Source organism: Cariama cristata, unplaced genomic scaffold (assembly GCF_000690535.1).
Source record: "Cariama cristata isolate BGI_N322 unplaced genomic scaffold, ASM69053v1 scaffold35024, whole genome shotgun sequence".
NCBI classification, from domain to species: Eukaryota; Metazoa; Chordata; class Aves; order Cariamiformes; family Cariamidae; genus Cariama; species Cariama cristata.
Window position 1 is genome coordinate 33,315 of NW_009611968.1, and position 16,196 is coordinate 49,510.

Below are 16,196 nucleotides of genomic sequence, written 5' to 3' on the forward strand. Positions count from 1 at the left end.
TAGGGGCAGAGGCATAAACACCACCCATTTCATACACTGTATGAAGGTATGATTTGGAGAACCTGAATTTAAAAGCATCGGTTCTCTCTGAAGTAAATGGAGACAAGCAGGTACCTACAGTTGGATGCCTAAATTTAGAAGGTGTGAATACCCCTTTCCCCTTCTCTCTTCCTTTTTCTTCTCTCTGATGTGTTAGTCCTTTTCTCTCCAGCAGTTAAAGGTCAGCTGAGACTTAACGTCCAGCTGAGCTGCTCGTTCCCTCTTACATTTTGTAGAGTCCAGATTCCCTCAAACTAGGGAGAGAAGGGTAGGACATGCAGGTTCAACACTCAGATTCCCAGGATCGTTATCTCCCCCCCCCAAACCACAACAGATGCCTCACTTTTAAACTACTGTCTGAGACCAAAGAGTGAAAATAGAGGTACATCTTCTATGTGTTGTGTGGACACAGCCTTTGAGGCCTCAGACATATCTCATGTATGTACCACGCTCTTTGTTGCTCCCTGCATCACTCTTTAAAGACAGCGTAGATGTAACTTTCCAGTCCTGGGTTTAGACAACAGCACAGCCATGGCAGTTATGCTGCTCTAGATTTACTAGGGCAAGTTTTTGTTTTGATAGTCTTCAGTGAAGAAATTAACCTCTCTTCTGCTTGTGTTAATGTAGAATTTTGCATTGCCATATATAAGCATAACATAATTTGCAAACTTTACAAAGATATCTTTGAACACCTGATAATTTACAGGTTACATTATGACTTGCCCTCTTTCCTGAAATAGTGACTATCATCTAGCGAAGCACTCTAAATCCCCTTATTCCCTCCAAACCCCAAGAAAAATCAGCAAGCTTGGTCAATGTGCACAAAGAATCAAACAGCAGCAGTGAAGGGCTCTGCGCTAGGAAATTCAGTATTACAGAGCACGGTACTTATGCTGACAGTATTTACTGTGAACTGAAATTTGGTGTGAAAATAGACAAAAAAAGCTCTTCCTCCATCCTTTTTGGCCAGCGCAAAGACTACTTTGAATAACTTTGAACAATTTGTTCTTCTTTGTATATGTGGTTTTATTAATACTGTTCTCTTCCTGAGATTACTTCATTACATCTGTAGAAAACTCAGCAAGAAATCCATATCTACATGGATATATCACAGGTTCCTCCTTCGATGCTGAGAAGCTGCAACAGCATGAAGCAGGTTTTGCTTTAAGCTTTAAACTAAACTAATCTTCTGTTCTTTACTATATCCATTACATATGTCAGGAAAAAAAAATTTGCCATAGAAGTCTGGTTTCCCCCCTGCCCCCTCCTATTAAAAGAAACACATCATACTGTATTTGCCCTGCTACAGGTCCACTGCCAGACAGGCTTGGATGCTTTACATGGTCACAGCAATGGACTTCTATGACTTTATGATCCTTATGATCTAAGCAGCTCATGGCTTTACCAAGCTCATGCCCCTTTCATAGAGCAGTTCAGAAATAGAGGCTTATGTCCCATCTACCCTAAGCCCCAGATCCATAATGTGCCTACATGCCTGCAGCTCACAAGTCACTAAAACTTAGTGTATCTGAGATAAGGCCCTAAATGGAGTGTCAACTGTTCTCATCTGCTCAACTAACATAGGAAGCAAAACCAGTAAGCACAGCAGCAAGGCCACAAGGAAACAATCTGCCTGCAAACATAACCAAAATGAGAAGCGGGGGGGGAAGAGCTGAGAAAGAGTAAAGTTTGTTAAAGGACAGATAGTTCTGGCAGAAATGAGCTTTACGCTCACAAATGAGGTCTAGATTTGAACATTTGTAGGCAGTTAAGCTGTTACAAAATATGCTCCCAAGAGAACTACATAGATGAACTCAATTTTTGGTGCTTGAGTTGTGCTCTCTGTACAACCAGTTAAGGCTGATACTACAAAAGATCCTTTTGAGATGACTCTACAGCCTTCCTCCTACTCAAAAGTAAAGGGTATATGTATACTTTCTGCATTTATTTACATATGTTTTACTCCTATCTAAGGGAGGTGAAATCATTAAGTAAGTGAAGAATATCCCTTCAGGGCATTTCCAGCATATTTATGGAAATCTTTCTTCTGGACTGGTGGAGGCGGTCATGGAAGGAGAAAGGTTACTGTGTTCTCTTAGGGCAAGGAAAAGTCTAGGTGAGCTACATAGCAGCCAGGGAGGAGATGCAAAAATCATGTAACCTTTCTTTTTTGAGCTGCTAAGGCGGACAGTAAAAGCACCTACAGTGAACCCTGACAAAGATGTCTTTGGGCCTCTGACCTATTCACTCTTATTACAAGATCGTATGTTTCCTACACAGTAAGCGCTGAAGACCAAGCCTAAAAATAACTAACAAAAAAGAATCACACCACTAAACTGACAGGAAGTGTAAGACTTTCCAAATGAGAGCCAACGAACCTGATGAAACACAGTAATATTCCTGGTATGATGTACATTTGTAATGCCTTCTAGGTGTACTCAGTATAGCAGTGTTGTCATAAGGGCAGTTGTAATCTTTATGCCCCAAGGTAAATATACATGGAACAGAACAATGGCTTGCTCAAAATCTACAGTGGAGTACTATCTAAAAATAGAAATATATTTAACTTCCAAAATCAGAAGCAGATAGATATAAATTCAAGATTTAAGTTTTGCTCAGAGTATCATATCTATTACTCAGTCTTTTATAAGCTTATCTTTTGGTGAGGTCTTGTCCCATCTTTGCATATGTATCAAGTAAAAAGTTTTCCATCATGATACAAAACCAATGTACCTTCTATCCAGATTACATCATGCATTCTTATGAATTTGACATCAGACACGCTCTGATCACGATGGGTATTTTTTTCCTATTGCATATTTAGATAAATGCATAGCTTTAACTGTGCATTAAACGTTTTCCTCATTCTAAATTGTTGCTTTTACAAGTTATACTGAACATAACTTCCCATTACAAGGTAAGTTAGGAAAAGTCAAACATCACCTAAATAAACTCTACTACACAATGAAGCTTCCAGGGAAAAGCTGCATGGGCTTCTGTGTGTTGGGGGCAATTAACATATTTATCCTGATTATCATGAAAGGACTACACAGCAATAAACTAATTAATTGCAGAGTTCCCTTTTGGTGTCCAATTACAGAAACAAAACAAAGGAATAAATTCGGGTTTTTACATGGAGCTGCTATGTAGTAAGATGGTAAGTCTTGCTTCAGCCTTAACTAGTGCTGCCATTTGCTGTAGACTAAGCACTGTCAGTTACAACTTTCTTCTCAAGTCTCTCAAAGGACAATGTCCTATGAACTGAGAACTATGCAATAAACCATATTATGGAATCATTATGAATTACTAGTGGATTAGTTTTAAATTGCATTTTATAATCAGCAAGTCTAAACACACTCAATCTAAACAACACAACTCTTAAATGAAATGACTACTGAAAGCCAAAAATTAAGTTTTTAGTTATTAAAATATATTTTAAAGTCCAAATTAGTAACAATTAGAGGCTGTTTAAAAATAGCTTTTACACAAGGTCAAAGACCACCTCTTTTCTTAAAAGCAGCAAGATAAACAGGCCATAGATCAGAGATCTTTGTGTACTGTCATCATCATTCTTAAAGTTTACTGCTCCATGTGTTGCGTCAACTGGAAAAATCTCATCAGCAGTGTACTTAACACTCCAGGCTAATATAGTCGTGTCCCCGCCTTTCCCCAATTCCTGTAGACAAATTTTGGCTGAAAATTTCCAAAGCAAGAAAAAACCCAAAACAATCCAAATTCCTTTCTACTGCTTTTAAATAGACAGTTTCCAGATGATCCACATTTTAACTAGTTTTCATGCATACCTTGAACAACTGCTGTTATAGTCAGCTTCTCCACAAGACTTCAAAATTCTTATTCATAGGAAGGAAATGAAAAAGCAAAAATGCAAGAAGTATAATTAATAGTAAATTTCATTTTTCATTTAAAAACAAGTTCCAAAATTGAAGGTGGTGTTTTGTTCTCTGTGCCGCTATTTCAGATAGTAGGAGATGTTAAGATGATCATCTTATTCTGTAGGGAACAAAGAAGTGAAATCAATAATGTTAATAGACTAATTAATTAATTAAATAGTATAATGCTATATTCATTGAATCAGTTGAATATGATCAGCATAAATAAGGTATTTGCTCTTAAATTTTTGAGCCTACCCAGAATACAAAATGTCATCTCAGTATTATGCAAAAAAATACATGGCTTTTAGCTCAATTTTATATCACAAACTCTGAACATAACAATTTCATTTTAATAATAAAAAAATCCCTCTGAGACAGCCATTGTAACAGCACAGATTTTTTTAAAAAATAAATTGTAGTAGAACTTGAGTAAAAATTCCTCCCCAAATTGCAGTAAACCAACTATATATAAACCAACTCTATATTCTCAAAAGATTAAAGTGATAAGTAAGCAGCTGGCATTTACTGTAAGTGACAAAATGATGACACTCATTTCCATACCATACGTATTTCTTTACTTTAAAATGTACTTTACACATTTTCTACTCAGCTGATACGATCTGTTGTTACTGTGCATACTTAGAAAATGCTGAAAATTAAAATTGTTGTTAACTGGCTTAGCTTTGTGACATGCAAAATAGCTTAAAATTGACTGACCATTCAAGTAGGCAGTCCTTTCTAAATATTCTCGTTAAGCTTTCCAGATCTTCATTTCTGAAATGCAGTTCTTCCAGCAACGTATTCAGGAACTGTGTGTACATTGGGCTTGTCTGAGTGTTCTTTAAAAGTGGAGTAATTTGTGACAATCTGGAAAAAAAAAAATTGATACAGAAAAGCAACTTTTCAGTGTCAGATGTAAGAAAAGCAAAGCTTGTGAATTTGAACAACTGTATTGAATAAAGGCAGTTTATAATGTCACACTTGATTCATTACAGTATATAAGATTGTATGTAGTATATACAATATGACCTGTACCAAAATACAAATTTTTATTAAGATGCAGTGAAACTGAAAAACCAAATCTAGTTAGAAAAAAATGAGCTAGTAGTTTGTATGCCTCTAATCAGTTGTATATTGATGTTAGATAATGTAGACAAACAAAATTCAGAACAAAGTGCAAAATGTTATATAATTACATATAAAAAAAGGAAAGGTATCAATCATTATTTTCTTCTTTACCAAAAAGCTCCTAAACATTCATACTGTAAAAGTTGTATAGTTCTTTGTATGAGTAAAATATAAAGGAGCTATAAAATTCTATCTTAAAGTAACCAAGAATAATATTTTAACTACAAATTATTAACAGGGCTCCTTGATCGAAGTTGTACTTAACTGGTAAGTCACGCATTGTCAAACTTCATAAAGACATTCAAAAGGGTCACTTACTTGGACGACTCTCTCCGTGTTCTATATGCCATAAAACACATGGTATGTCAAAATAGCAAAAGCATTTTTCTTTAAGCCAAGATTTCTCCAAACACACAGAAGCTTCCCATAGAGGCATATTAATTTTACTTGATGCACACAGGCACATGAGACATCAATTAAATTCTCAAACAGAGGAGCAATTTGAGTGAGTCATCAGAGCAACTTGATTTCTTAGTTTTGATAGTCTGTACCTTAAAGCAGTTTCAATTATGCTTCTTACACACTGAACTGTTTAAAAAAATAGGCTTTAAGAAAGTCGGACAAAACTAGAACAAAGCTAATTTCATCTTGAGAAGTTTTTATTTAGGATACTAAAAACTTCAGTTTTAAACCTGATATTATAGCAAAGATTTGCTATAGTAAAACTGATTTTGTTACCAAAACAGAAAATAAGTGCTGAGTCTCGAAGTGCCTCCAGTCTTAGAGTGCTTCAGAAAAACAAGAGAATCAAAGGGGGGGCAAGAGGGAAGAAATGATATTTCTCAATTCAGCTCATGAAGTTTAGCTTTAAAATTCAAACAATACTTGCCCTTTCAAAATTTGCTATTCAGCAACAACATTTTACAGAAAATCTTCTATTTGGGCTCGATTTTCTGAACTGCTGAGTAGATGGCGTTCATCCAGTTTCCACTGATTTTAAAAATTACAATGAATGGAAAGTAGTTGCCAACTAGGAGAATAAAGTATATAGATGAGAACAGACAATGAAAATACATAGGGCATTATTGCATATCCCCAAAGAGACTGTTATTTGTCATCTGAAATCGTGGAAACTGCAAGGCATGCATTACTGTATATTGCATTTAGTTCCAGAATCAACAAGAACAGCAACAAAGGCATAATCTTCAAAGGATCCAAAACAAAACATGCATAGTGCTGCTGCTAAAACGCATTCCTCCGTTTGGAAGGAGCTATTACCATACAGCTATTACATCTACATATATAATATCTGTAGGGGATGAAGTGAAATCTTGCACTGTCAGTTTTTTCATGTTGGTTGTGAGATCCCACCTGCAGTACTGCATCCAGCTCTGGGACCCCCAACATGAGAAGGACATGGACCTGTTGGAGCGAGTCCAGAGGAGGCCACAAAGATGATGAGAGGGCTGGAGCATCTCTCCTATGAGGACAGGCTGAGAGAGTTGGGGTTGGTCAGCCTGGAGAGGAGAAGGCTCCGGGGAGACTTTACAGCAGCCTTCCAGTACCTAAAGGGGCCTACAAGAAAGCTGAGGAGGGACATTTTATAATGGCATATAGTGACAGAACAAGGGGCGATGGCTTTAAACTGGAAGATGAAGATTTAGATTAGATATTAGGAAGAAATTCTTCATGGTGAGGGTGGTGAGGCACTGGAAGAGGTTGCCCAGAGCAGCTGTGGAAGCCCCATTCCTGGAAGTGTTCAAGGCCAGGCTGGATGGGGCTTTGGGCAACCTGGTCTGGTGGAAGGTGTCCCTGCCCATGGTAGGGGGGTTGGAACTAGGTGATCTTTAAGGTCCCTTCCAGCCAAAGCATTCTGGGATTCTATGATTTGTGCTTTAATTTTATCTGAATCTATTTTTATCCTGAAGTCCTTTCTTTTTCTCATAATTCTATTGCAAAATATTGCAAAGGCAGTAATAGCTGAATCTACTGCCTAGGCACAAACATTAAAAAAAAACATTAATGAGCAAAATCAAGTATTAAAGCTTATGCTGAATGTTAAGTAACTTCAACAGCAAACGTTACTGACAAGATCACTTAACAAGAACTTATATCCCAGCAGCAGTTACTTTGTCTTGAATACTGTATGTAGATAAATGGTACCATTGACACCACATAGGAAAGATTTATTTTAGAATATGTCTGTGAAATGATGTACTTTTAATAAGAACCTCAAGGTAGTCTACAGTTTCCTAAAAACTTCCCAGCTTAGAAAGCCTTTAAGTGAGTATCAACCAAGATCACTGTCCTTGCAGTCATTGGTATTAAGACCATCTCCACTTGAAGAAAGCTGCATAGAAAAGAAGATTCTTTTAAATGAAGCAAAAATAGTGATAGAACACAAACAAAGAATCTTTCAAGACATAGTAAGTAGAGTCTCTCAATAAAAAAAGAAATTTACCAAAAAAATTTGATTAATAGACTTTTAATGAGTTAAATTATTTTCCATTTGTTTCTGGATTCCACTTCAGTATGTACATTTAGCTAAATAGTTCAACTATCAAACACTGACACTTGGTGACAAGGACTTTAAGAGATGCTCAAAGGAAGGACATGGTGGGGAAAGACTTATGGACAAACTTTGCTGTATAAACCCTCCCACAAGAGAGAAGTATTCACAGTTGCATTTGTGATTTTTGGACTGAGGCCACTAGGCTTTGTAATGTACTTCATGACAGACAGGACTGAGTTGTTTCTTTCCTGGTGAGAAGTACAGCAGTTACTATTTAAACTGGTAAAACAGAGTGCCTCTGCCCAGGGTTGACAATCTGGAGGTTGATTTTTGCATTATGATGCTTTATCAGTGGGGGAGCAGAGGAAGTGCTGATAGAAGATGAGAGACCATTTCAGACTGTTAGTCTGAAGACAAGGATAGTGGGAGAAAGACCTGGAGATACATTATTACTAGTCGTCAACTCACCCTTCTCAGGATTAGGTAAGTTGTATATGAAAAAAGACCAGTGGCATAAACAGTCATGACTTCCCCAGTGCTGGTGCCAGGTGGCTGTAACATTGCAAAACACTCTCTTGGCAATGTTGTAGACTGACATGCATTTTTAGCTAAATTTTCTTCCTCCTGCCTTGGGCTTAAGAGGATGTTAATAAGGATTTTTTTTTCAAAAAGAGCAGAAAATTTGTGCAGTTTTAAGTAATATTATAAAACTAAAATCTTTATACCATGAAGCTTACATGCCAAGGGGTATAATTTTTTTATACATATATATTTTTTCTTTTTTTGGAACTGTAATCTGTGATATTACATAGTTTCATGAATTACAAACACGTCCTAACTATCAGACCCTGTTTAAGCCACTGTTTAAAGAGAAGCTGTTATAGCCCACACTCAGAAAGGAAAAGGTATTGCTATTGTCAGAGAAACTGCCAGGCACTAAATATTGAGAAACAAAGTTAAAAAACAAAAAGACATTTTAGCTATGGATCAATTTTTTTCCTTACCTGAACTTTGTTTTAAAACTAATTAAGCTACTAATTACCTGATAACCAGGAGACTACATCAAAAAGTAATTTCAGAGATGCATGGGTAAGTTTCTAGCAATTAGTTAAAAATTGCGTCTAGATGGGACAACATGTTAAGCATTTAAGAATATATATGTACGAACACTTTAATCTTGGAAAACTGTTTCCTTTTGGCATTTAAATGATGTTTTAACTTATCGTTTGAAAAGCAGTTATCAATGAGTACGTTTCTACTTTTAAGTGGCTGCTAGAACAGAAGCAGAAGCTTTTGTCTGCAAAAGGAGCAAGCACAAGTTGCTAGTGTGCACTGAGTGCCAAGTTCCATGCTCTACTGGCCCGATGTATATTTGAGGTACTGCACAACAGAGCATTAAGGGCTGTGCCCTCATCCTTACATGAAATGCTAACTGAATTAAACCATAACTGTATGCAAATAAGCCAGAACAGTATTTGGAATCAGTATCTTCAAGTCACGGAAAGCTGCAATGACCCTATCTCTGAAGAAACTACCATTACTAATTCAATTTAATGATATACAGGATTTCAGTTCAAGGGTCATGGAATTGCCGCGAAACTCTGCAGCATCTTCAAAAGACATAGAATATAAAAAGGAAATAGGATACTTGAGACCACAATAATAACAACTGGCTATTGCAACAATGAAAAGAAAAATACAAATTCTGCTTTTCTGTTACTTCTTTCACACGTTGCAACATTAATGTGGAACATGTTTTTGTGAATAAAGTCAAATAAAAATAAGAAAAGCTAAAGGATTAAGTGATTTTAAAACAATCACCTACAGAAGCACACAAACATAAATGTTACTGTCCAAAGTTATACACCCATGCTTCAAAGGCTTGCCTTCAGCACACCCGTTAAAAGGAAACGTTCATGCTCAGTTCATGGAAAAGTAGTACAGTATATATGAGACTTCATGAAACGGTGTCGTTTCCTGCACACCCACTTACACCATATGGTAAACAGGTCTTTGTAAAGTTTAAAAAGTGTTAAAAATGTCAAACTATATCTGATTGATAAAATTTGTATTTGCTGACTATTCCACATATGTTACATGTTCAAGACCAAAAAAAAAAAAGAAATTAATTTGTGAAGACCAAGCTATTATTATCAAGCTATTAAATGACATCTGGCTACTGCAAAATGATTACATAGTTTCAGTGTTTCAACTCAAGACCAAGCTTTCTATGAATTAGTCGCCTTACAAAAACATTTGACAAGTATATTTAGGAGTTTAACCGAAATTAAAATATTTTTAGAAGCCAGCCACATTATATGGAATAAATTTCATTAATTGATATGGTAGTGTGTGCAAGTTGTCCTTAGATCTATGCATACCTTAACCAAGATAGCTGAACACATTCAGAAAAGATGATGGTGGAGTAGTATTTTTATGCAGTTAAAAACACTAATTGGCACTTCCTATCCAAAGGCATCAATATCCTTTCTGAAAAATAAAAGAACTAATTGTACAGTACCATCCTCCCCTCAGATACTGGACCTCAGGAAAACCCTTCTGGACTTTTTGTTTGAGATGAATTCTGCAATCCCCTTTGAAAAAAGTCAAATTTTCCAAGCCACCACTGTGATATCAGCCAGTTACAGCTCTCTGAAACAGATGCCTGAAAACAGGGGTAAGAACACAACCACCTAAGAGTTGGGTTCCTTTACATTCCCCAAAATTGGTCACTTTTAAAATTACATAAAAAGTGTTGAGAATTTGAGTGCACGTAAATTTACCCAATATCATGCAAGGCACTTGTATACTCGTGAAGAAAAGCCGTATGCTTATTCTCAAAAGAATAATAGTAAGTTCCTCCTAGAAAAAGATAACTATTGCCAGTCTCCCTAACTTTTCCTAATGGTAGAAGCTTAAAAAAATAAAAGTCACTGATTGTGGCAGAAGCCATGGATCTGAACACAATTATTTCAGTCCCTTACTTTGTTCAGCATGCTTGGAATGTGGACAAGAACAGAATTATAAAACACGCTGACAGAACAGCAAGTACCACCTTTGCTTCCATAGAAAGCTTTGGAAAATAGGTTATAAACATTTTTGCCAGTTATAGGCATCTGAGCACTGTGAAGACTCTTAACATAATCATCACAACATAAAAAGTTCTTTTTCCAATTCTCTGAGTGTCTTTCTACCTTTTGTTTTAGGCACTTAAGACTTAATTTTTAAACATCATCCTAACCAGGATGACTGATAACTATTCTTCTATCAGAATGATGGAGCTGCACTAATGATCACAAAAGTTTCGTGCACACTTATTTCAGAACATGGAAACAAAGCAAGAGTTGGTAGCAACAACTATAGGCAGCACTTTTTTTTTCCCCCTTCCCCAACAAAAACACAGACACAGACTACTGCGTATGTGCTACAGGGAGGGTGCCAACAAGCCTCTGATCGAGGTGCCATCAATAGGCTCTTGCTAAGGGCCCCTACCTGCAAGGAAGTTCAATGCATTTTTTGCTGTCTTTGGACAGTCACAAAGGATGATGGCTATAAGCAATTGAGCCCTCTTATCCCACACGCATTTTAGCTGAAGGTCTGGTAACATGCACTATGTATACTTAACAAAGAGTAAAAGTGCTTACAAGCCTCTAACACCAGTTCGGATGATCCAACATAGCTATTAAAGGTTCTGAGAGTTCAATCGGCCATTCCAGCAATATGACCTCACACTACGCTAAAGCATATTTGCTCCATTGCTATGACATAAAGTCACGTCACATTGTTAACAAGGACTGATTTAAGAGAAACAATGCTAAAACCCACGAAGAAACGCAACCATGCAGGAGACACTCTGTGGAGTGCCATTGATCATTACCTGTCAACTACAATAAAGCATTAAACAGAATCCTATCTGAATAGAAAAACCCTTTATACTAAAAGTCTTCCAGGATATTGCCAATACTCAGACACAAATGGAAAATGTTTTAATAGAAACTCTACGTCAAAGTGTGTTGCTGGCATTTTGGCAAGGACTGGTTAGTGATCCAGTGCTCTTTTTCTGTGTGTGACCAAGTGGCTCTGAAAGCAGAGCAGCTTATCAAAGTCTAAGTCTTTAATTCAAAAGTAGGGAATACCACCATCATGTGGGCCACAGATAATGGAAATTAATTTGGAAGTCTGTCGCATTTCCATTCAAAACTCACACTTGCAAGACTATTACGAGTCCATTCCAGATTTGGAAAAACAAAGTCATGAATGTAGGAGAGCCCATCTTTATGAATAATTAATTCCTACTTGCTATTTAGAAGAATTAAGTTACAAGGCCATAAAACCACGAGATTTCCAGCCGCCCCCCCCCCCTTTTTTTTGTAAACATTTGGGACAGTATTACCTAAATATCAACTGCTTTTGAGATTTACAGGGAGTATTAATGTACTCTTCTTTCCAGCTCTGTATCTACCATTTTGAGTTGAAATTGTGAGGGAAATCATCTCTGATTGCTCCTACAAGGTAAAAAGGACTGGAACGGTACTGCATGGATCAAAACAAGCCATATGCAGCTATGTCAGTTGGCAAGTGGTAGGAGAGGGATTGTTTTTCAAACTGACCCTGTGGAAGACTGGTGAAAAGGCGCTCCACTGAAGAGCCCAGAACAAGCCCTTCTGCACCAGGCAGGTGGATGGCCAAGGCCAAGCTGAGCATATTGTACCACCTCTCAGACCAAAGGTGAGTTATAGGACTTATACAGGAGGCCCTGAAGTTGTTTCAGTAATACAAAGTACTTTAATTTCATCAACAGCCCAAGACTTCTTCAGCAGCTGTCTAGAGGAAATTTCCTACTCCTCACTCTGCAAGTAGAAGAGAGAGCACAAAACCTCATCCACAGACTTAAATAAACTTTTGAGCAGATTTATAAAAACTAAGTATCAGTATGATGCTGCAGGTCATTCTCAGTAGTACTGTAATAGTTCATCTCATTCAGTGTTAAAAATTCTCTAGAAATACACAAAGCCATGTTAAATGAATGAATGGGAACAACCATGCCATTTTAATGTGTTCTATTGCATCAACACGCAAGGACTGGTGTGTTTTGGTTTTGTATTTTTGTTTTGGTTTGGTTTTTTTGGGGGTTGGTTTTTTTTAGGGGGGTGGTCGTTTGTTTTTTTTTTAATTCACATATATTTGCACTACTCATGTTACAGATTTGATGGGCTTAGCAATGCAATAAAAATGTTATTAATCAGAAATGCCATTCTTTTAATATAGCAGCTTTATAGAATACAGTCTTAGATTCCATTTTAATTATGTTCCTATGAAGGAAGTCTCCAACACAACTGATTAAACAAAAGTAATTGTTTTGTTTAAGAGAAATGGCTAGACTGAGTCAATACAAGTGTTACAGATCAGCAATAAAACTCATTGAAATAGATGTGTATTGCTACCTGTAGACCATCTGCCTGTACATATAACTGGAGTGTCGCCAATGTATCAATCACTTAATAACAGTGCTTCAGTTGATGGAGTGAACTGAAACGCTGCGTTTATCCATTTAACGAACCCTTACCGAAAGGCACTCACACATTTTGACAGAATAAGTCGAAGCACCACTTTAATTCTGAATGTTCTTCACAATATATTGACTGCTTGCTTAATTTGAGGTAGAGTCCCTCACTTACCGATATACCACTGGATACAGTACACTTGTCTAGGGACTGCAATTTTGTTAGTAAAGTATCTTAAATCACAGCAGGGATTTCCACAGACCTTAAAGCACAATACATCCATCAGGCAAAAGTTAGTATTGGACAGAAAGCTGATCTGAAGCACAATTTAAATGTAGTTGTAAGTTAAAGATGCGACACCAGGGAGCTTAAAAAAATTATAACCTTTGGTGTAATTAAGTGGTTACACAATCATATTGTTTTAACACACACTCAGAATTTAGAAAATGTTACAGCCTCAACTTATGTACTTTAGTTGCTACGCTCACAGTTTGGTTAAAAAACCTCACTTGTTTCTTATAACTTTAGTTTGAGCACGATCTAAAAAGCTCAATATTTAAAAAAAAAACCTTAAAAGCAAAGACTGTCTCTAGAGTGAACATTTTCCATTAGAACACATTAATATTTGACAGACAATCTTGAACTGGAGGCATCTAACTTATAAACAAGATGCAGAAGTATTTAAATGTAACTCTGGAATTAAATTAAACAATACTAGTGCTGAAAAAAAGTAATTATGATCAGTGTCATTTGCAACTCTGAAATTAAAGCAACCTCTAACTTAGGGCCCTTTGTTAGTACATCCTATCTGTCAAAGAGGGAAGTCAGTAGTCAGGAGCAGTTTTCTAACAATCTCCCCAAATTTATTCCTATATTCTATTTTCTTAATGAAAGATAAAACACTCTAAAGCTCACAGTGTTGAATGATAACAACTGACAGAAGTAAACAGGCAATTTTCTTACTGAGGAAAAAAAGCTACTTCTGGTCTAGTTTTAAATATAGCCTCAAGATCCTATTCTCATCATAAATACAAGAATTTTGTAGCTAAAGTGCAACTTATGTTTTATTTATTATTTAACTTCCTTTCATTATTGTGTACTGACTTGTCCACAGAATCCAGCACAGACACTTTAATCCTCTGATGGCAACAGAAACTAAATTATTCATAGTTTAAAATTTTTGTCCACTACATTTAAATCAATGCTATAAACACCGATTCAAAAATCAATGACTGGAATTCCTATATAATCAAAGTAAATGGCAAAACTTAAGGTTCATTCAAAAGTTAACTGTTAATTGTTTCTACTACCTTCATTTTTTCCTATGCAGCTTCTACAATTCTGTTCAAGAAAAATGTTCTCTTTGGATACATGTTTGTGTATATACTTACAAAAAATATATATATTTTTCTTCTTTTAAAGTTCACCTTCCACACACACTTTTCTTATAGTTCGTGTCCAGACATAAGTCAATTTTGGGGGCCAAAATTTCACTTGTGGTGAAGCTGGATGGGTACAACTAACAGTAAAAGGAAAGCATACCTACAGAAAAACAAGGGTTTATAAAAGCGCTTACCAGCAACTAAGAAAGAGACAATGGATTTGCCTTTCCCCCCGCCCCTTTCTCCCCCCTCCCCAGTTATTTGTATCCAAATAGGCAACTGGCAATTCAGAAAACAACCTGAGGCACACCTAAAGCTGTACCAGCCCAAACACCACTGCTTTCTAGGATGGTGCTCAGGAAGTTGGGTCAGGCCCTTGGGACCAGGCTGCGCAGCAGAGTTCCCTCATGTCATATCATGCTCTCCTCACATGGGCTTTGGAGGCCGAGTCAACATTTGCAAAATACTTTTCTGGTTCTACTCTAATATGCCATATGAGAGTTCATTTTTTGTTTTTCTGTTAAGCTGCATAAGGAGATTTTTTGAAAGGCACTCCAAGGTTTTAACTGTACTATGCAGGGGAGGTGTGTTAAGGCAACAGGCTTATAGCTACCTTATCAGGTAGAGAAACTGTTTATTTAAAATGGATTTAATAAAATGCAAATGTTCTGCATCTTTATATTTTTTTAACCTAACAAACAAACTATTGGCATGAATAGCAGGATGTACTGTTTATGCCACTTTTCTCCTCTCCCCTGAAAGTTAAGGATTGCTCCATGAGCTGCCAGCTGTTATTTATAACAGCCAGCTGTATAACTTCAAAGATCCTGCAATGAAAAGATTTTAGAATAATGATGCACTGATACAAGAAGATACAGAAAAGGAAAAAATTCAAGTAAACTCAGACTGTCCTCAAAATATTAACTTCTGTAAGACAAATAACCTTTGACTTTTAATGAAGGACAAGTAAAACACTTTCTTACATATAAAAAAATTCTGTTTACATCATTAGGTCAGTACTTAATTTTACAGGCAAAGTAAAAGTCTAATGCAAAAGAATACCCAAAATAAGTCTGAAAATACATAATGTGTTCAAAGAAACTATGGTGAGACATTTCATCAAATGGTGTAACAATTCAGTATAGCCATTTAGTGCTATTTGTGTCAGTTCCGTACATTGCATACTTGAAGACAACATGTCTTAGAATGCACACTGTATATACAAATAACTGAAGAAATTAAATTAAAAATGCCTCAAAAATTAGACAGATTGATAGAATCATAGAATGGTTTGGTTGGAAGGGACGGTAAAGATCCTCTAGTTCCAAGCCCCCTGCCATGGGCAGGGACGCCTTCCACCAGACCAGGTTGCTCAAAGCCCCATCCAGCCTGGCCTTGAACACTTAGGGATGGGGCATCCACAGCTTCTCTGGGCAACCTGTGCCACTGCCTCACCACCCTCACTGTGAAGAATTTCTTCCTTATATCTAACCTAAATCTACATCTGAAACTCTTGGTTCATGTAACTCATACTATTTTACCACAACATAATTAATTATATAATACAATTATTCTCAGAAAGTAACTAGAAAATGGCATTTTACACTATTCCCATATTTCAATTCCCCATGATCGACCAGTAGCACATAAACATGATAGCAACAATTTCTATTCAGCTGACAGAAAATTTACGAGTCTATTGCTTTGTACAATTATTTTAACCTTTGCAATGCAAACA

The 16,196-nt window shown here is 36.6% G+C and overlaps 1 protein-coding gene across 1 annotated transcript in view; it reads right to left on the reverse strand.

The window, feature by feature from the left end:
• Positions 1 to 262: 262 nt before the first annotated feature.
• RPAP2 (RNA polymerase II associated protein 2) overlaps positions 263 to 16,196 on the reverse strand; it is a gene marked incomplete at its 5' end in the record, with an annotated part of 44,769 nt that continues 28,835 nt past the window's right edge. The window contains 2 exons of the mRNA XM_009698432.1: positions 263 to 293; positions 4,650 to 4,799. Of these exons, the coding sequence (XP_009696734.1) occupies positions 263 to 293; positions 4,650 to 4,799 (181 nt within the window). The remainder of the gene's footprint in view (positions 294 to 4,649; positions 4,800 to 16,196) is intronic.